The sequence below is a fragment of the Brachyhypopomus gauderio genome, chromosome 11 (assembly GCF_052324685.1).
Source record: "Brachyhypopomus gauderio isolate BG-103 chromosome 11, BGAUD_0.2, whole genome shotgun sequence".
Classification (NCBI taxonomy): domain Eukaryota; kingdom Metazoa; phylum Chordata; class Actinopteri; order Gymnotiformes; family Hypopomidae; genus Brachyhypopomus; species Brachyhypopomus gauderio.
Genome location: NC_135221.1, coordinates 15,719,303 through 15,739,792, shown reverse-complemented (window position 1 = coordinate 15,739,792; position 20,490 = coordinate 15,719,303). Strand labels below are relative to the sequence as shown.

Sequence of the window (20,490 nt, the reverse complement as noted above, 5' to 3'; positions counted from 1 at the left end):
GCCAGCAACAAGGATTATCCTGTCTCATTTAATTCTTAACTAAGCAATGCAGGTAGAGAATACAGGTTCAGATTAAATCTTATACCTCCGGAAGAAAGTGTGTGACTCAGCACGTCCTCTTATTCACTGACGTTCCCCAGTGGGGTGTTCAGGCCTGCAGTATGTTGGCCTGCATAAACACTATAAACACTACCAAGAAACAGCATAATAAACACTGTAAAGAAACATCATGAACACTACAGACAGCATGAACAAAACACACAGCATACACAACAAACAATCAGTGTGAATAGCAACAAACAAGCAAACAGCATAAAGAAGGAGTGTATCACCTAATCCTGGTAAGAGAAATGCGATTAGAGCAGTGAACTAGCCCCCATCCACACAATATTTTATCATTGTTCAGCACACATAATGCACTCAACACTGAATAAAACTGACAGTTTACTTTTGAAAGCAATCTAGAGGTGCATCAGATCAGGGCCTGTGGTAACAAAACCACCAACAAAGAATGGTAGATCTGCGCGATTACTATTGTGCCAATCACTAACTCTGATCTTTTATGCTGTCGCATTTTTTGACGTTGACACACTTGGTGTTAATGCAGTACATCTCAGGGTCAGCGCTGAGAAAAAGACACTCCTTGTTCACTTGCAATACGACTGTGCACGGCTTCGAACGCACACGCAAGAGCTGTCATGCCTTCCAACACCCACTCGTGTCTCGTCGGTAAACATGCTTTATCCTACTGATTTTTTGGCGTATGTGTTTGTGCGTACACAGTGTGTTGTTTGAGAAAGTGAAAGTATTGTGGGAATTATGCAACACTGATATATGATCCTATTCATTCAAGCAGCAATCTGTATACCATATACCAATCAGATTAGTTAAACTTTAATTAAACTCACAAAGGCAGGATCACAACGGGAGGATGGTGTCCCACCTATCTGTGCATAGGTGCTGGGTTGATCTGTACCAGTTGATCTACTCCAAACAACTTCTGCACCTCCTGGGTGACATACATGTGTGTGTGTGTATGGTGCAGTCCACCTGTTGGCTACCTGGTGCAGGTGCTCCAGAAACTTGAACAGAACAAATATATGAACCTGTGTGGACTCCTGTGGGTTATAGGTTATTTACAGCACAGTACAGTTCTGCTGTTCTGGTGCTTGTTCAGGAAACAAGCCTGCTCTGGGTGGTGTTCAGGAGGTAAGCCTGCTCTGGGTGGTGTTCAGAAAGTAAGTGCTCTGGGTGGTGTTCATGAGATAGGCCTGCTCTGGGTGGTGTTCAGGAGGTAAGCCTGCTCTGGGTGATGTTCAGGAGGTAAGCCTGCTCTGGGTGGTGTTCAGAAAGTAAGTGCTCTGGGTGGTGTTCATGAGATAGGCCTGCTCTGGGTGGTGTTCAGGAGGTAAGTGTGCTCTGGGTGGTGTTCATGAGATAAGCCTGCTCTGAGTGGTGCGGTCTTAGTCTTAGTCTTAAGGTCTTAGTATGCAGGGATTCAGCTAATGTTAGTTTACTGAATTTTTAACATACAAGATGTTTCATATGGAACCAAATTACATTTCACATTTTGCAAACAAAAAATATAAATTTTGTACTCACTTTTCTGACAGTGTGAGAACATCCGCGTGAACCTGCTAGTACACTGGTATCTGCAGCCTGGACAAGTCAAGACACTGTAGCAAAGAAGGTTAAGACCTGTCACTGGGTTTAGACCTGTCGGTGGGTCTAGACCTGTCAGTGGGTTTAGACCTGTCGGTGGGTTTAGACCTGTGACATTTCAGAGATTCTTTAGTTGTTAAAGCCTGCAGAGCATGTGAGGTGAGGCAGGGCGGCAACGGTTGGGCTGACATGGGGGTGGATGAAAGACGTTACCGAGGAAGCAGAGCAGTTTGAGAGCCTTGCTGTGAGCTCTCAACACTTCTGTGGATGTTTGAGATGCCTGAAAAACTGGGAGAGAGTAACCAGTCAGAGGCCTTTATCAGGACAAACCTGTGTGGACCTGACACTTGTGGGACAGGACCAGCAGACCGCTCAGCCATGGCATTACAGCTGTAGGAGAAAAGGGCCTCAGGTTTATATTTCTGGTCTTTTCCCTCGTTTGACTGAATCTATATGCTACACTGCACACATGTGGCCAGAATTTGGTGCAGCCAAACACACATCAATCCTCCTGTGTTCAGATCTGAAGAATTACAGCCTGAAGAATAAACGCAACCCAGGGGAGCGTTCTCCTAGAGGAGTGGACCCCTGGTGAAGCAAGCCCGCCCAGGGTCTAGGATGCCATTCCAGAGGGTTCATGAAGCACAAATTAGCATGACAGCTTGGCACTTTTATGGGGGTACACTTTCCCAGGTGAGGTCAGACAGCAGCTATTGGCGTTTGTTGTTAGTTAATAGTCCACTTCGAAATATGGAAAAGGGTTTAATCGCAAGGAAATGTACAGGTGTGAAAATATTTAGTAGCTGCACATTTTGTCCAGTGAGGAAATACCCCAAACCCTACAGTCTACAGGCAGTTTTGAAGCATCCACATGCATTTCAGCATTTATTTCTGCATTTTTGGAGTGTCTGTGCAACAAAACAAAAGGGAGGGTGCCATGACCTGGTGTTCAAACGGCAGACCTGCTTATAATGGCCCATTAGGACAACAGCAGCGGAGTGTACAAAAGTCTATAAAATAGCACCGTGATTTAGCGTCTCCTCTAATGGTCCCCACGTGTTCGCCGGAAACGGCGCCTCTGACCATCTAACTTACTGACTGCACACAGATGGGAAAGTCATTACATCCAGACTGATTGTAACTAAAACAGCTCAGATTTGAGCTACGACCCAACTATGAGTTTAAAATAGCCAGCCAGTATGTGGATAGGTCCCATTCTGCTCGTGGGAGTCCAGAGAGCTGCTTGTGGCTGTGCTGTGGCTGTGCTGTGGCTGTGCTGTGGCTGTGGTGTGGCTGTACTGTGTAGAAACAGAGGAGCCAGAGAAAAAGAGGAGGCTGTGTGTACTAGTGCAGGATTAATTATGCTGTGTCTGTCTAGTGCTGGTGTGTGTGTGTGTGTGTGTGTGTGTGTGTGTGTGTGTGTGTGTGTGTGTGTGCGTTGGTTTATGTGGTTTACAGAGACTTTTCACCTGATTACATACCGACATTACCAGGACATTTGGGTTTATCAGGACAGGGCTGGTGTCCTCATAATTCCAGCACTGTAGATGGTCTTATCTAAGTGAGAGAAGCTCCCTCTCAAATTTTGGGGCCATGTCCTTATACACCATAAAACCATGAAAATCGCTTTACACAGTGTTGTCCCAGAATTTAGTATAGCGCCCCCTGTAGCCTGGTGTCGGAAAAGCTCCTGTGTGCCCTCAGTGTTACGATTTGCGATTTCTGATTGGTTGGGCTTTAAACTGACTACTCAAGCTGTAATTGGCTAAAAGCTCTGTCAATCATGCCAGTGTTATCTGATCAGTGGGCGGAGTTTCACTACGCAGATGCCACGTCATACTAATCATCCCATAATTTCTAAAGGCTGGAAAATCAGGTAAGGTAATGACCTTTATAAATACAAACACTGTTGTTGTATAATTGCTAAACATTTATTAATACTTTAGATTTGTCTGAATGATAAATTAAGCTTTATGTTGGGTCTTAGAAAGCTATTTGTCCCGACTACAAAAACGCTGATTTCCTCTAACATTTCCATGGGCTTGTAGTATAACTAATTACTTAGCTAGTCTAGTCTACTCTTTAATACAACATAGAATGAGTAGCTCTAGCCTGTTGGGTTAGAGCACAAACATTTATCACAAACATTTATCAGTGCTTTGATGCTTCTACATGAGAAAGTATGCTGTACTTGATGTTTTAGAAAGCCAATTATCACCGCGATTATAATGCTAATTTCCGCTAGCATGCCTATGGGATTTCCAATATAACGTTAGCATCAAGCTAATTGTGTTATATAATTTCTCAGCTAATCACACCAGCACAGTCTATATACAATATAGAATGAGTAGCGCTAGCTTCAATGCCGTAATTTAAAATGTTTAAATGATTATTTTGATTTAGAATTCATTTGTTACTAAACATGTCACCCCATTTGAGTAGTAGTAGCCTATAAGCTTGTCAGCTAGCTAGCCAGTGTTAGGGAGTGTTCTGTGACTGGGTGAGTGCTTGGTTAGTTCAGTTATTTTCTCTCTTTTGTTGGGTTTAATCTGCATGAATATGTGGTCTAGTCTACTCTTTAATACAACATAGAATGAGTAGCTCTAGCCTGCTGGGTTAGATCACAAACATTTATCACAGCTTTGATGCTTCTACATGAGAAAGTATGCTGTACTTGATGTTTTAGAAAGTCAATTAGCACCGCGATTATAATGCTAACTTCCGCTAGCATGTCTATGGGATTTCCAATATAACGTTAGCATCAAGCTAATTGTGTTATATAATTTCTTAGCTAATCACACCAGCACAGTCTATATACAATATAGAATGAGTAGCGCTAGCTTCAATGCCGTAATTTAAAATGTTTCAATGATTATTTTGATTTAGAATTCATTTGTTACTAAACATGTCACCCCATCTGAGTAGTAGTAGCCTATAAGCTTGTCAGCTAGCTAGCCAGTGTTAGGGAGTGTTCTGTGACTGGGTGAGTGCTAGGTTAGTTCAGTTATTTTCTCACTTTTGTTGGGTTTAATCTGCATGAATATGTGCTCTGATGTTTATGATGTTTACTGTATTTGAATATATCATCATACAATTTAAAATGCCATTCATATTTGTAGATAACTATCTCAGGTAGTTCAGCTCCCCCAAATCACATTGTGAGCATGAATAAAATCCCCTGTAGTGGTTATTAATGGTTGGTTAGTTTGTACTTGTCATTAAGTCAGTCTACATTGTTTTTTCTTTGCAAACTATACAACACTAATTAGATAAAGCCAAAAAGACACACACACAATCACAAAAATCACAAAAGACAGTTATGTATTTTCAGTAACCTTATTACCAGCATGTTCTTATGACAGTTGGCCCTGCATTGTTTATATGCTGTGAATTAAGTGAACTCACTCATCACAGCACTCCAGCCATTCAGAAACTCATAACTGTTCAAAAATGCAGAAATGTGGGCTAATATGTTAGCTATAAGTCCTGAACGATCAAATAAACAAGACTAAGATGTATTTAATGATATGAAAGAGCAAAGTAAAACTTAAGATTTTTTTTGCTAGGAAGAGTAGCACTTGAGTTGCCATGGAGCTGAGGAAGAGAAAGCTTAATCCAAAAGAGGAGGCTGCATATTTTACATCTGCTTGTAAAGACAAAGACGGGTTTGATGTGAAGTATATAAATCCGGATAAAGGTAATTTAATATTAATGCGTAATAGTATGTATTTGTTTTGCATTGTTGTGGTTTAATGTGATGTTTTCCAATAGCAACAAGAAGTCCAGGACTGGGAAGACCTAGCTTGACATGTTCTCTGTTTTCTCATGTAGGCCGTGGAGTTTTCAGCTGTGTCCATTTTGATAAGGGAGATTTTCTTTTGGAATACAGAGGGGACCTAATAAACAAACATGAATGTGAAAGAAGACAGAGAATATATAAAGAAGCACTGAAAGTTTTCATGTTTGAATTTCGTTACAATGGAAAGCTTTTTTGGTATGTATATTATACTCGCTTGTAGCTACACACTGACCAGTCACTTCATTAAGTCCACCTGTTTGTATCCACACTCATGCATTTGATTAGTACAACTTACCATATGTATGGTTTTTATAGTTCTACAATAAAAGAATATAATCCAGTGGTTTCTTTGCATACTTTGCCTCCTTTCACCCTCTTTAGTGGTCAGGACTCCCAGTGTGACTGCATTGATGAGAATGATCTACCACTGTGGTGGTCCTGACCATTGAAGAACAGGGTGAAGGGGACTTGTAAAGTATGCAGACAAACAGAAGTAATTGATAGAATGTAACTGTAGAACAATAAAGAGCACCTTGAAGTGGTGCTGAATAAATTGATAATGAGTGTAAATACAAGGAGGTGTACATGACGTGGTTGTGTGGTGTTTATTTTTGAGGTTATGCTGTGATAAAAAAAAAGATATTCCTTTATTCATTGTAAAAAAAATGGTCTCTTATGCTTTATTTTAATGTTTCAGTGTTGATGCTTCTTTGGAAGATAAGTCTCTTGGGAGACTTGTGAATGATGACCATGTTAGCCCAAACAGCAAAATGAAAACAATCAGAGTAGCGGGAAAACCCCATTTGTGTTTATTTGCAACAAGGAGCATTAGTCCTGGAGAAGAGATCACATACAACTACGGAGACTCTGAATGGCCATGGAGATGCAAGGTATTAAGATATGAGCATTCACTATAATTAAAGCAACATTCCATATGCAGATATATTTAAATAAATTCAGTGAGTGTATTTGAGCTGTGCATGGCTCAGACGTGTCCTGTGAGTGCAGTGTGTTTAAGGATATTAAGAATTTGCTGGTCAAGCTTAATCCATGAGTCAATGTGTGTCACAGGAACCTTCTATATAAGGACATTGCTACATATTGTAACTGCAGCGTTTGCTGGGATATTGTGTGCACTAGGTTGAGGTTGAGTTAAGCATAGACCTGTTTTGTAAGCTGCAGAGTCTCTTGCTCGTTGTAAGGTGCAGAGTCTCAGACAGACTACAGAGTCTCTTGCTGTCTTCAAACGTAGATCGAAATGTAGACCTGTTTCTTGAGTACTTAAAATGAGCACTAACTCAACGAATAACACTTGTAGTCTGTTCTTAAATTGTATGTCTCCTGTTTAAGTGAGCCTGTTTTAATCAAAATACTAGGTAATGGCATTGATTCCTGTGCATGTTAATGTCAACCAGTTAATGTTGATAAGTATAGTGTAGGACAAAATTGTGGTCTCGAGGGACTTCTTTTTCTGAAGCCGTAGTTTGTCACAGATTATCTTGCATATTGTTTACACACCATTTCCATATACTGACAACACATGACCATAGTCCACTGGTAACTAGCAATGATGCAGGTGGTATCTTGACTCTGAAACGTCTTCAGGCTGTTCCTGGAAAAGAACCTGTTGCCAGTGCTACAATGGCTACCTTATCACCTGACAAAGAGCCACGACAGGTAATTTGTATTTCCATACCATTCTTAATTACCTTTTGATCCCACAAATCTATTTTTGAAGGATTGTTACACAAAAATCTGCTGTCCACAACAGCAGATGTAGATAAATGCATTTCAGGTATCATTTACTGTCAAATTTTGTTACATAAGGAATAGCAGTAAGTTAGTCAGGGCTTTTAAAAGATAACACTTTTTACTTTCCTTCAAGAATGTTTGGGGTCACATTTCTGAATCTTATTTGTGTTTCTAGAATTTAGCTGAGATGGATGCTGAGGAAACAACTTCTGCACCACTGACCATGAAGGACCAGTTGTGGACTGAGGAGCACCATTCACAGATTCCATATGAAGTAGCACAAGAGGTAATTTTGAGATACAATGCTGTGATTTTCAGAAAAATGTGGCACATTTTTTTGGAGTTACAGTAAACAATTCACTATGTGATCGCCTCAAATCTTTTATGGTCCCTGAGGAAGAAAGAACTATAAAAATTATGTCAGATTATGAACCCCTGCATTCACTAGCAGAACTTGATGAGTTCAGTGAATGGAAGTTGCCTGAATGTTGTGTTGTATTGGCTAAATCCTTAATATGTGTATTTAAGGTTGTGTTTGACCATGACCTGTTATGAGAGAACATCGTGTTTAATGAGGACAGTGACAGAATATCTCAAAGTGCTTTGTCTTTACTTAAGGAATATTCATGTGTCAATGTGTGTGACAGCAACCTTTAATGTCAGGACACTACAACTTATTGTAACTGCAGTGTTTGCTACGATAATGTGTGTACCAGGTTGTGTTAAGTTTGGACCTGTTTTGTAAGCACGCTGTGGTTTACAGGAAGGCTGTAGTAGTTTATCAGTGCATGTTGATGGCAGCCAGTTAATGTGTATAGTGTATAGTGTATGACGTGATTGTGGTCTCGAGGGACTTCTTTTTCTGAAAATATATTTCACATCACAGACTCTCTTGCACATTGTTTTCACACCATTTCCATATACTGACATCACAGGAACATGGTGCACTGGTGCTTACCAATGATACAGTGATAGTGGTAACTTGTTTCTGTAACATTTTTAGGCCATTTCTGCAAAAGGACCAGTTGCCAGTGCTACAATGGCTACCTTATCACCTGACAAAGAGCCACGACAGGTAATTTGTATTGACATACTATTCTTAATTGCCATTTGATCCCACAAATCTATTTTTGAGGACCTGTTGCACAAACATTTGCTGTCCACAACAGCAGATTTGTATAAATGCATTTCAGTTATCATTTACGGTCAAATTGTATTACCCAAGGAATAGCAGTAAGTTAGTCAGGGTTTTTAAAAGATAACACTTTTTACTTTCCTTCAGGAATGTTTGGGGTCACATTTCTGAATCTTATTTGTGTTTCTAGAATTTAGCTGAGATGGATGCTGAGGAAACAACTTCTGCACCACTGACCATGAAGGACCAGTTGTGGACTGAGGAGCACCATTCACAGATTCCATATGAAGTAGCACAAGAGGTAATTTTGAGACACAATGCTGTGATTTTCAGAAAAATGTGGCACATTTTTTTGGAGTTACAGTAAACAATTCACTATGTGATCGCCTCAAATCTTTTATGGTCCCTGAGGAAGAAAGAACTATAAAAATTATGTCAGATTATGAACCCCTGCATTCACTAGCAGAACTTGATTGAGTTCAGTGAATGGAAGTTGCCTGAATGTTGTGTTGTATTGGCTAAATCCTTAATATGTGTATTTAAGATTGTGTTTGACCATGACCTGTTATGAGAGAACATCGTGTTTAATGAGGACAGTGACAGAATATCTCAAAGTGCTTTGTCTTTACTTAAGGAATATTCATGTGTCAATGTGTGTGACAGCAACCTTTAATATCAGGACACTACAACTTATTGTAACTGCAGTGTTTGCTACGATAATGTGTGTACCAGGTTGTGTTAAGTTTGGACCTGTTTTGTAAGCACGCTGTGGTTTACAGGAAGGCTGTAGTAGTTTATCAGTGCATGTTAATGGCAGCCAGTTAATGTGTATAGTGTATAGTGTATGACGTGATTGTGGTCTCAAGGGACTTCTTTTTCTGAAAATATATTTCACATCACAGACTGGATAATTACATTTCAGTTATCATTTACGGTCAAATTGTATTACCCAAGGAATAGTACAGTTTTTCTCAGTCGATTTGGTTCATTTCTCACATCATGCTTTACATTGGCATCACAACTTTCTCAAAACAGTTAATGCAAACAGCAAAACTCAATGAAATACCTGTAAAAGCACACACTTCACTCAAAATTCTTTGTTTTTGCCCCAAAAGCAAATTTTTAGGTCAGTCAATTTGTCAGTGCCATCAGAATATCTAGTCTGTGTGCCATTGCCTATGAACAAGGTCAAAATACTTAGTCATGTTGTCAGTGCAACTATAAGTCACAGTCAGTGTAGACTGTATATTCTGATGGAAACTAGCTAAGCTTTTGATTTCAAGAACGCTGCACCTTCCAACGACCAGCTTCAGCCATTGTAAGACCACGACTTACATGTAAGACATGGTCCACAATTGTTGCCCTTATTTCACTGTTTTGTCCCCTTAGCCTTATACCACACTTACTTACTCCTCTTATTGGCTGTTCACCCTTCCATTATGAGACTTTGTGATACTGCAGTGTTTAGTGTCTATAAATGTTTGCCAATTACAGTAAAGGTTCATGAGACGCACCTCTGACCTATGGTTGAGACCATTGATTGATCTAAGCCTTCACCAATTCCCTTTCTTACTGTAACTGAATGTTCACTTGCAAACAATCTAATCAAATTAGGATAAATTACCAAAATGTAACAAACAAATAACCTAAATAAATAAATGTAAAATGATGCCTTAGAGATTATGACAACATGTTCAGCACTTTTGCATATAATGACCTAGGCGATGACCTAAAGATAAAATGTTTTGGAGGGTAAGACAATTCAACAAACAATCCTTACAACACATTTTGATAAACATGTCATAAGCAACTGATAATGTAAGAAACAACAGACAATTGTCCATGTCCTTTTGCAATATGTACAAAAGCATTTGCAAAATGTTAAACACAATGAGAAATGCAATTATGATGTGCACAAGTGACAAGGAGATGTGGAGACTGAATGAACAGTTTTGAGAATTTCAATTCTGATCTGAGAAATGAACCAAAGCGACTGAGAAAAACTGTAATAGGTTAGTGGGGGTTTTTAAAACCTAGCCACTAGGGTGCACACACCATTGTATTTTAGTGCTGGTCCCAAGCCCGGATAAATAGGGAAGGTTGCGTCAGGAAGGGCATCCGGTGTAAAAACTGCGCCAAATCAAATGATGCAGATCAAAAATAGAAATTCCATACCGGATCGGTCGAGGCCCGGGTTAACAACGACCACCACTGGTGCTGTTGTCCAACAGGGCATTAGTGGAAATTGGACTACTGTTGGGACAAGGAGGAGGAGGAGAGGGGGGAAGAGGGTTCTGAAGCTGAAGGAGAGGAGGCAGAGCAGGAAGGTGGAGGTTAGAGTTGGTACGTTGAATGTGGGCTCTATGACAGGTAAAGGGAGAGAGCTAGTTGATGCGATGGAGAGGAGGAAGATAGATGTACTGTGTGTACAGGAGACCAAGTGGAAGGGGAGCAAGACCAGGAGCATTGGTGGTGGCTTCAAACTATTCTATCATGGTGTAGACAGGAAGAGAAATGGAGTAGGGGTAATCCTGAAGGATGAGTTTAGTAAGAGTGTAGTGGAGGTAAAGAGAGTAAGTGACAGGGTGAACTGTGTAAAGATAGAGATTGGTAGGGTGATAGTGAATGTCATCAGTGCTTATGCTCCTCAGGTAGGTTGTGATGTGGAGGAGAAAGAAGAATTCTGGAGAGAGTTAGATGAAGTTGTTTTGCAGGTTCCTAAAGAAGAGAGAGTGGTTATTGGAGCAGATTTAAACGGACATGTTGGTGGAGGGAACAGTGGTGATGAGGAGGTGTTGGGTAGATATGGTGTTAATGAAAAGAATACGGAAGGACAAATGGTGGTAGATTTTGCTAAAAGGATAAAGATGGCTGTAGTTAACACTTTACGAAAAAGGAAGAGCACAGGGTAACATATAAGAGTGGGGAAAGATGCACACAGGTCGACTATATCCTCTGTAGGAGACGAAACCTGAAAGAGGTTAGTGATTGCAAGGTGTTACCAGGGGAGAGTGTAGCTAAACAGCATAGGATGGTGATATGTAGGATGGTTTTGAAGGTGAAGAAGAGGAAGAGAGTGAGAGCGGAACCTAAGATCAGGTGGTGGAAGTTAAAAGATGAAGACTGTGGTGTAAAATTCAGAGATGAGGTGAGGCAGGTACTGGGTAACGGTGGTGGTGTTCTGGATACCTGGGATGAGACTTCAAATGCAGTGAGGGATGTGGCTAGGAAGGTACTTGGTGTGACTTCAGGACAGAGGAAGATAGACAATGAGTTGTGGTGGTGGAATGAGGAGGTTCAGGATAGTTTGAGAGGAAAGCGGTTGGCTAAAAATAATTGGGATTTTCAGCGAGATGAAGAAAGTAGACAGAGGTACAAGGAGATGTGTCGTAAGGCAAAGAGAGCAGTGGCAGAAGCTAAAGAGAAGGCATATAGCAAGCTGTATGAGAAGTTGAACACTAAGGAAGGGGAAAATGATCTGTACAGATTGGCCAGACAGAGAAACCGTGATGGGCATGATGTGCAGCAGGTTAGGATGATAAAGGATAAAGATGGAAATGTGTTGTCTGGTGAGAAGAGTGTCTTGGGAAGGTGGAAGGAGTATTTTGAGGAACTGAATAATCAAGAGAATGAAAGGGAGAGAAGGTTAGAAGAGGTAGAGGTTGTGAATCAGGAAGTGCCTTAGGTAAGCAAGGAGGAAGTAAGGGCTGCAATTTGGAGAATGAAGTGTGGTAAGGCAGTTGGACTGGATGATATTCCAGTGGAGGTATGGACATGTTTGGGAAAGACAGCAGTGGAGTTTTTGACTGGGTTATTTAACAGAATCTTGGAAGGTCAAAAGATGCCTGAGGAGTGGAGACGAAGCATAATGGTGCCAATTTTCAAGAATAAGGGCGATGGTCAGAGCTGTAGTAATTACAGGGGAATAAAGTTGATCAGTCACAGCGTGAAAATCTGGGAAAGAGTAGTGGAAGCTAGGCTTAGAGGAGAGGTAGAGATCTGTGAGCAGCAGTATGGTTTCATGCCAGCTAAGTGCACCACAGATGCTATGTTTGCTTTGAGAGTGTTAATAGAGAAGTATAGGGAAGGACAGAAGGAGTTACATTGTGTGTTTGTTGACTTAGAGAAAGCTTATGATAGAGTACCAAGACAGGAGCTGTGGTATTGTATGAGGAAGTCAGGAGTAGCAGAAAAGTATGTGAGGGTAGTGCAGGATATGTATGAGAACGGTGTGACAGCAGTGAGATGTGCGATAGGAATGACAGACGAGTTTAAAGTGGGGGTAGGGATCAGCCCTGAGTCCCTTCCTGTTCGCAATTGTCATGGACAGACTGACGGACGAGGTTAGGCAGGAGTCCCCTTGGACTATGATGTTTGCTGATGACATTGTGATCTGTAGTGAGAGTAGGGAGCAGGTGGAGGTAAGCTTGGAAAGATGGAGATATGCTTTGGAGAGCAGGGCAATGAAAGTGAGCAGGAGTAAAACAGAGTACATGTGTGTGAATGAGAGGGCAGACGGTGGACAGGTCCAGTTACAAAGAGTTGATTTGGTGAAGGTTGATGAGTTTACCTACTTAGGGTCGAGGGTACAGAGTAATGGAGGAAGTGAAAGAGAGGTAAAGAAGAGAGTGCAGGCAGGGTGGTGTGGATGGCATAAAGTGTCTGGGGTGATCTGTGATAGAAGGGTGTCGGCTAGAATGAAAGGAAAGATCTATAGGACAGTAGTGAGACCTGCTATGTTGTATGGACTGGAGACAGTGGCACTGACAAAGAGACAGGTGAGGGAGATGGAGGTGTCTGAGATGAAGATGTTGAGATTCTCATTTGGAGTGACGAGGAAGGATAGGATCAGAAATGAGTTTATTAGAGGATCAGCACATGTAGCATGTTTTGGAGATAAAGTTAGAGAAGCGAGATTGAGTTGGTTTGGACATGTATAGAGGAGGGAGGAGAGGTATATTGGTAGGAGGGTCTTGAGGATGGAACTTCCAGGCAAGAGGAGGAGAGGTAGACCTAAGAGGAGGTTTATGGATGCAGTGGTAGAGGATATGAGAGTGGCTGGTGTGTCAGTGGAGGACACTCAGGACAGGGCCAGATGGAGGAGTTTGATCCCCTGTGGCGACCCCTAAACGGGAATTGCCGAAATAAGAAGTGAGGGGTTTTAAAAGATAACACTTTTTACTTTCCTTCAGGAATGTTTGGTGTCACATTTCTGAATCTTATTTGTGTTTCTAGAATTTAGCTGAGATGGATGCTGAGGAAACACCATCTGCACCACTGACCATGAAGGACCAGTTGTGGACTGAGGAGCATCATTCACAGATTCCATGTGAAGTAGCACAAGAGGTAATTTTGAGACACAAGGCTGTGATTTTCAGAAAAATGTGGCACATTTCTTTGGAGTTACAGTAAACAATTCACTATGTGATTGCCTCAATTCTTTTATGATCCCTGAGGAAGAAAGAACTATAAAAGTTCATGTCAGATTATGAACCCCTGCATTCACTAGCAGAACTTGATGAGTTCAGTGAATGGAAGTTGCCTGAATATTGTGTTGTATTGGCTAAATCCTTAATATGTGTATTTAAAGTTTTGACCATGACCTGTTATGAGAGAACATCGTGTTTAATGAGAATAGTGACATAATATCTCAAAGTGCTTTGTCTTTACTTAAGGAATATTCATGTGTCAATGTGTGTGATAGGAACCTTTAATATTAGGACACTACAACTTATTGTAAGTGCAGTGTTTGGTAGGATATTGTGTGCACCAGGTTGTGTTAAGTTTAGACCTGTTTTGTAAGCACGCTGTGGTTTACAGGGAGACTGTAGTAGTTTATCAGTGCATGTTAATGGCAGCCAGTTGATGTGTATAGTGTATAGTGTATGACGTGATTGTGGTCTCGAGGGACTTCTTTTTCTGAAGCTGTATTTCAAATCACAGACTATCTTGCATATTGTTTTCACACCATTTCCATATATTGACATCACAGGAACATAGTGCACTGGTGCTTACCAATGGTACAATGATGGTGGTATCTTGTCTCTGTAACATTTTTAGGCCATTCCTGCAAAAGGACCAGTTGCCAGTGCTACAATGGCTACCTTATCACCTGACAAAGAGCCACGACAGGTAATTTGTATTGACATACCATTCTTAATTACCATTTGATCCCACAAATCTATTTTTGAGGACCTGTTGCACAAACATTTGCTGTCCACAACAGCAGATTTGGATAAATGCATTTCAGTTATCATTTATGTCCCTGAGGAAGAAAGAACTCTAAAAATTACGTCAGACTATGAACCCCTACATTCAGTAGCAGAACTTGATGAGTTCAGTTAATGGAAGTTGCCTGAATGTTGTGTTGTATTGGCTAAAACTTAATATGTGTATTTAAGGTTGTGTTTGACCATGATACTGACATCACATGTACCTACCAATGATACAAGGATAGTGGTACCTTGTCTCTGGAACATCTTTATGCCATTTCTGAAAAAATAACATTTGCTGTTGGTGTGATGGATGAATGAATCAAAATGTTTTTCATTTCTGTTTTTTGGACTACAGATTTTCAAACAATGGTTGTATGGATTGAAACCTATTTTCTGATTAAATCATGATATTTTTTGCCAACAGAACTGTAAACATGAGATAGTCCTTGCAACTGTTTCAAGCATGAACAAATGCGTTGCTTGTGTCGGACCTGTTGCAGCCCTCAAGTGGATTAGTCTGAGATGTAAAGATCAATAATCATCATCATAGTCAGATAACAGCAACTAAATAATACCATTGTTTTTTTTTTAAGTGATTGTGAATTGGTGGAAAAGAATAACTATAAATAATTTCCACACAGTGGAACATAAGAATGTTATTGAAAATTAGTTTGTTTCTGATGTCGAGTCAATCCTTAAAAAATTGTTTAAACATTGCAGTGCATGTAGTGTTAGCCATGTTTTTGTTTTGCTGCAGTTGTGATGTGCTCCTTAATTTCCTTTAGAGGCATCAATGCAATATTTTTATCTCTTGTAGTCTGCTCCTGTTTCTGGCACAAGTCCTGCTTTGAAAAACTTGGAAAGATTGACAGAGATTTGGTGTCATGGGTAAGTATATTGTTTTTTGAACTCTTACGGTTTTATACTAAGTATTGTATAGTGACCTTCTATTTCTGATATTAGGGTAAAAGGGATTCAAGTTCTGATGAGGATCAGTTATTATCAGATGAAGATTATGTGCCAGATACAGAGTCAGACAGTGAATCAGACAGTTCAGTGGAGTTTGAAGTAGGATGTGAAAAAGACCAAGTCAGTGAGCAGAACATGGAAGTTCACTCCAAGTTTTCGGAATCTTGCAGTTCAGTGTTGGTCCTAAAATATGCAAGCAGAGGCAATGGCAAACAATGTCTGCAGGCCAGGAAAGGAGCTTGTTTAAGTGAAGATGTAGATTTATTTTGTTATGAGAAGCAGTTGACAGATGTAGAAACAGATAATGAATTGGACAACTCAAAAGAAGGAGATGTATTTTCAACAAATGTAGCCAATTGGGTCAAGCCAATTTTGGATGTCCAACTTTCTTCAGATGATGCTGCTTTAGACAGTGGAATGGACTTGGGTTCATCCAGATCAGTCACTGTAACACCTACAAGGGAAGAGCTCTTGGATGCAAGAGTTGCAGCTGGTGAGACTGATTTTCAGAATGTATCAGGGACAGAACAGAGGGATACAGTGCCTGTTGCCGAAAAATCAGCTGTAATTTCTTGTTCTAAGAACAGCAAAAACTACTGTTACATTTGTGGGAAACCACAATCCAAAATTTCTCGGCACCTGAAAATCCACATGACTGAAGTTGAAGTGGCTGAAGCACTGTCATTTCCAAAGCACTCCAAGGAACGTAAAAGATTACTGGAAAAAATTAGGAATAAGGGTAATTATCAACATAATTCCAATGTTTTACAGAAAGGAAGTGGATTGCTTAAACTAAAACGAAGACCAAACCGAGTTTGCAATTCAAAACAATTTGTACATTGCATGTATTGCAAAGGGATGTTTCTACGTAAAGATCTGTGGCGTCATGTAAGAAGATGTTCCTCAAAACCAGGGTTACTAAATGAACAACAAGGAAGAACCAAGGTTTTGGGTCTAGCTGCTCTGGCAGAGTCTACATTCTCACAACAGATATCCCAAGGAGTTTGGAAGCTTTTGAGTGCAATGAAGCAAGACGATGTTGGCTCTGTAGTTCGGAATGATTTCTGAATTCTTCAGTTAGCGCAGTCTTTCTTTAACAAACATGGCAATGACCCTACCAAACATGAGTATGTTCGACAGAAGCTTCGTGAAATAGGGAGGTTTTTGATGGCATTGCGCAGTGAGTCTTCTATACATAGCCTGGAAGAAGCTGTAAAACCTGCCAATTTTTCAAAAGTTATTCAAGCTGTACGGAAGGTGTCAGGATATGATGAAGAAAAGAACTGCTACCACACACCAAGCCTAGCATTGAAATTGGGGCACACTTTGCAGAAGATATGTGAGATCGTTCAGTGTAGGGCTCTTATGGCTGAAGATGAGGATTTGGTAAAATCTACTGAGATGTTCAAAAGATTGTACACCACCAAATGGTCAGAGCTAATCTCACACCAAGCTTTAAGCACACTGAATGAAGCAAAGTTCAACAAGCCATCAACACTGCCTTTCACTCATGATGTTCAGCTTCTTCACAAACACCTGGAGACAACAGCAGATGCAGCATCTGAAAACCTAAAAAAGACACCATCACCACAAAGCTATGCAGACCTTGCTAAAACTACACTCGCAAGAATAATTGTTTTTAACAGAAGACGTGCTGGTGAAGTCTCCAAGATGCATCTTAAAAACTTTCAAGAAAGAGATAAAACTCTTCTCCATGAAGATGTTGCAGTTGGCCTTTCTGCATTTGAACAGAAACTCTGCAGCCATTTTAGCAGAGTTGAGATCAAAGGTAAAAGGGGGAGAAAGGTTGCTGTCCTTCTCACACCAGACATGGTAGATGCTCTGTCTCTTTTGGTGAGCAAAAGGAATGCATGTGGGGTTCAAGATGCCAACTGCTTCTTGTTTGCCAGACCCAGCTGTCAAAGTCATTACCGAGGCCAGGACTGTCTGAGATTCTATGCAGTTCAGTGTGGTGCACGAAATCCAGAACATCTACGGTCAACACACTTGCGTAAACATGTGGCCACTCTCTCTCAAATTCTTAATCTGAAAAATAACGAATTGGATCAAGTTGCAGACTTCTTGGGACATGACATTCGTGTGCACCGTGAGTATTATAGGCTTCCAGAAGCAACAACTCAGCTGGCTAAAATATCAAAACTTTTGTTGGCCATGGAAAAAGGGTGTCTCCCCGATCTACAAGGCAAATCACTTGATGACATTGAGATTGAAGGTATGCATTGTTATATGTTTAGTTTAGTCTTACATTGAGGTAAATGTGAGCATAATTTTACATACATAGGACATGGAAATGGAAATTATATGTTGTCAGAATGGGACCTTTCTTTTCTTTCATGATATTAACATTAGATGCCCTTTACATGTTCAAATTTCACAATGAACCATTTGATCTAAAATATGGTGCTATTAACTTACATTAAACTTACATTCAATAATGTATGCCATTTGAGTTTTGCTTGTTCCTAATTTTCAGATGAGATCAATACGTCTGATGTCAGTGATGGAAGTGAACCCGAAAATGAAGCTGTGGTTGATTCCATGAGCGCCCCAAGACAGACTCGTGAGTTTAACAACGATTATGTAGCCATCCATCCATCCATTATCTGAACCTCTTAATCCCACTAGTCGGGGTCACGGGGGTACACCATGGGCAGGGTACACCATGGGCAGGTCGCCAGTCCACCGCATGGCCAACACACACGCACGCACTCACACCTACGGGCAATTTAGCATGATCAATCAACCTAACTCGCATGTCTTTGGACTGTGGGAGTAAACCGGAGTACCCGGAGGAAACCCACACAGGCACAGGGAGAACATGCAAACTCCACACAGAGCAGCCCAGACTGAGAATCGAACCCAGACCGACTTGCTGTGAGGCGACAGTGCTAACCACCACACCACCGTAAATGGTTTGCTTGTCTTCTAATCTAAAGATAAAAATGTTATCTACATGGTATTGTTTCATCCAGTCATCCCTTGCTACTGATATTTGTTTTGTAATGTGTTTACTTTCTAGTCACTTTATTAGCAGTATTTCCACATACACACTTTGTGCATTTAATCAGCTCCACTTACATGTAGGACCACTTTGTAGTTCTGCAAGTACAGATTGTAGAGCATTTGTTCCCATACATACTTTGTTAGCCCTCCATTAACCCATTCATCAGTGGTCTGGACCCCTGTATTTGAGCTGATGGACCACTCAGGCACAGATGGATGAGACACAGCAGTGTTGCACACACTGTCCACATACTGTACACTCTATTACACACTGCTACTTTGTTGGTCTGCCTTGTAGATGTAAAGTCAATCTTTTTGCTGCACAATTCTTTTGTCATCCTCTAGTTTTTCATCAGTGATCACAAGATCCCACTGGATTTTATTTTGTTGGTGCACTGTTCTGTGGGAGTCAATTGAAGGATAGGATGAAAAGGCGATAGCAAAGTATGCAGAGAAACAAATGTTTACATCTATTTTCAAATACACATGCTGATTCATTGCAATTCCCTTTTTTATAGAGATACAGAAGACCCAGACAGATAGAAGCATTGCTGTGGGATGCTCTCCTGGTATTTAATTTAATCACATAAATGGACATTAGGTGTCACACAGAATTTTAACTGTTAATCACAATTTACATGGCAGCTAATCATTAGGATATTACATGATCACAGTAATCTCAAACTTTTGTAATTCTGTGACAGTAAATCATTTTACATTTGCTTAATGCAAAATTTGTAACTTGTTTTTTGTTTGTTTGTTTTTTTAATAGTGTGCAATGACAATACTGCAGCAGAAATCAAAGGTCCTGGGAAAAGGACAAAAACACTGTGGTCTAAACAAGAAGTGATGGCTGTGATGAAACACTTCAAGCCTCATATAACAAAAGGAAAACTGGCCACGATGGGAGAATGTCAGCAGTGCAAAGATGCTGAGGATCCTGTACTGGCAGGCCGAACAGTACAAAATATAAGAGATTTTGTTAGAAACAGAGGGAAAACATTTCAAAGGAAAGCCCAGTCTAATTGATTTTACAATACATAATTTTGTTTAAGGCTTTGTGGTTTTGTTTTTTTTTTCCTTAAAAATGAAAGAAGAGAGATTATTCTCTTGTTTTTTTATATAATTTACATTAAAATACAAATTATGAATAACGAAGCTATAAACTCATTATGTCCAAAGTTTATTCAATGCAAGGACTTGTTCTTCTTAAGCATGCCTGTCTTGGTAATGCTTCAAGCAGTCATGTTTGTGTTTGTGTATAATCAAGTTCTAGTAAACCATCCTTGTCCTTCTAAAACAGTGAAATGGCCATTTTTGTGTATTGTTAAATGAGTGTACTGGTAAAGCAGGTAAGACCTTATAGACCATATTCTAGCTATAGGCGGGACATTTTCAACATGTCCCCATATGCAAGCATAATGTCAGGTTGACATGTAAAGAGTTTGATTTTGTCTAGAAGAAATCTGAAGTGATATTCATGTTCTGCAAAAAAATCCAGATTTTTTGATGTAGCCAGCAACTCTTTAGAGCAATGGGAAAGGTAGGTCCCTGTAAACCACATTTTAACTGGTTTGGCAAGGAATGTCCTCGTAAGACATAAAAACCAGTATGTGTGTGTGTGTGTGTGTGTGTGTGTTTTATGAATGAATGAAATGAACAACCACAGCATTCCTCAGCTGCTAGTGGAGGTCATGCACATGCCTAAGTATTCACACACACACACACACACACACACACACACACACAGACAATGACTGGACTAGTGCCACCCCACGATTACTCCCACCTCAGGAGAGTCAGAGGAGAACATCTGAAAATATATTTAGTTAATTTATCACCAACACACTGAGCAATTAGCATTCAGAGGTTACCACACACTGTGAATACACGCACAGGTGAACACACAAAGACAACTAGGTGGTAAATGATGG

At 40.3% G+C, this 20,490-nt stretch overlaps 1 protein-coding gene across 4 annotated transcripts; it reads left to right on the top strand.

The window, feature by feature from the left end:
- Window positions 1-2,914: 2,914 nt before the first annotated feature.
- Window positions 2,915-20,140, top strand: LOC143527242 (uncharacterized). 4 transcript variants are annotated; one of them, XM_077022310.1, is made up of 16 exons: window positions 2,916-3,538; window positions 5,229-5,359; window positions 5,494-5,656; window positions 6,159-6,351; window positions 7,067-7,138; window positions 7,389-7,499; window positions 8,217-8,288; window positions 8,539-8,649; window positions 13,584-13,694; window positions 14,409-14,480; window positions 14,988-15,087; window positions 15,381-15,451; window positions 15,527-16,025; window positions 18,027-18,113; window positions 19,075-19,125; window positions 19,329-20,140. In XM_077022310.1, exons 2-16 carry the CDS (start codon window positions 5,251-5,253, stop codon window positions 19,583-19,585), a joined length of 2,079 nt encoding a protein of 692 aa, XP_076878425.1. In that variant the 5' UTR covers window positions 2,916-3,538; window positions 5,229-5,250; the 3' UTR covers window positions 19,586-20,140. The 4 variants fall into 4 exon arrangements, 1 of the variants encoding a protein (XP_076878425.1); XR_013134061.1 differs by lacking the exon at window positions 19,329-20,140 and having other exon boundaries at window positions 2,915-3,538; window positions 15,527-17,765; window positions 19,075-19,105; XR_013134062.1 differs by lacking the exon at window positions 15,527-16,025 and having other exon boundaries at window positions 2,918-3,538; window positions 19,329-19,417.
- Window positions 20,141-20,490: the final 350 nt, after the last annotated feature.

What these genes read in the sequence shown, in the direction of transcription:
- LOC143527242 (XM_077022310.1), top strand. Translation starts at nt 5,251, where the DNA reads ATGGAGCTGAGGAAGAGAAAGCTTAATCCAAAAGAGGAGGCTGCATAT. An exon ending in CATATGAAGTAGCACAAGAG is followed by an intron (nt 7,500 to 8,216) that starts GTAATTTTGAGA and finishes TAACATTTTTAG; the next exon opens with GCCATTTCTGCAAAAGGACC. An exon ending in CATATGAAGTAGCACAAGAG is followed by an intron (nt 8,650 to 13,583) that starts GTAATTTTGAGA and finishes TTGTGTTTCTAG; the next exon opens with AATTTAGCTGAGATGGATGC.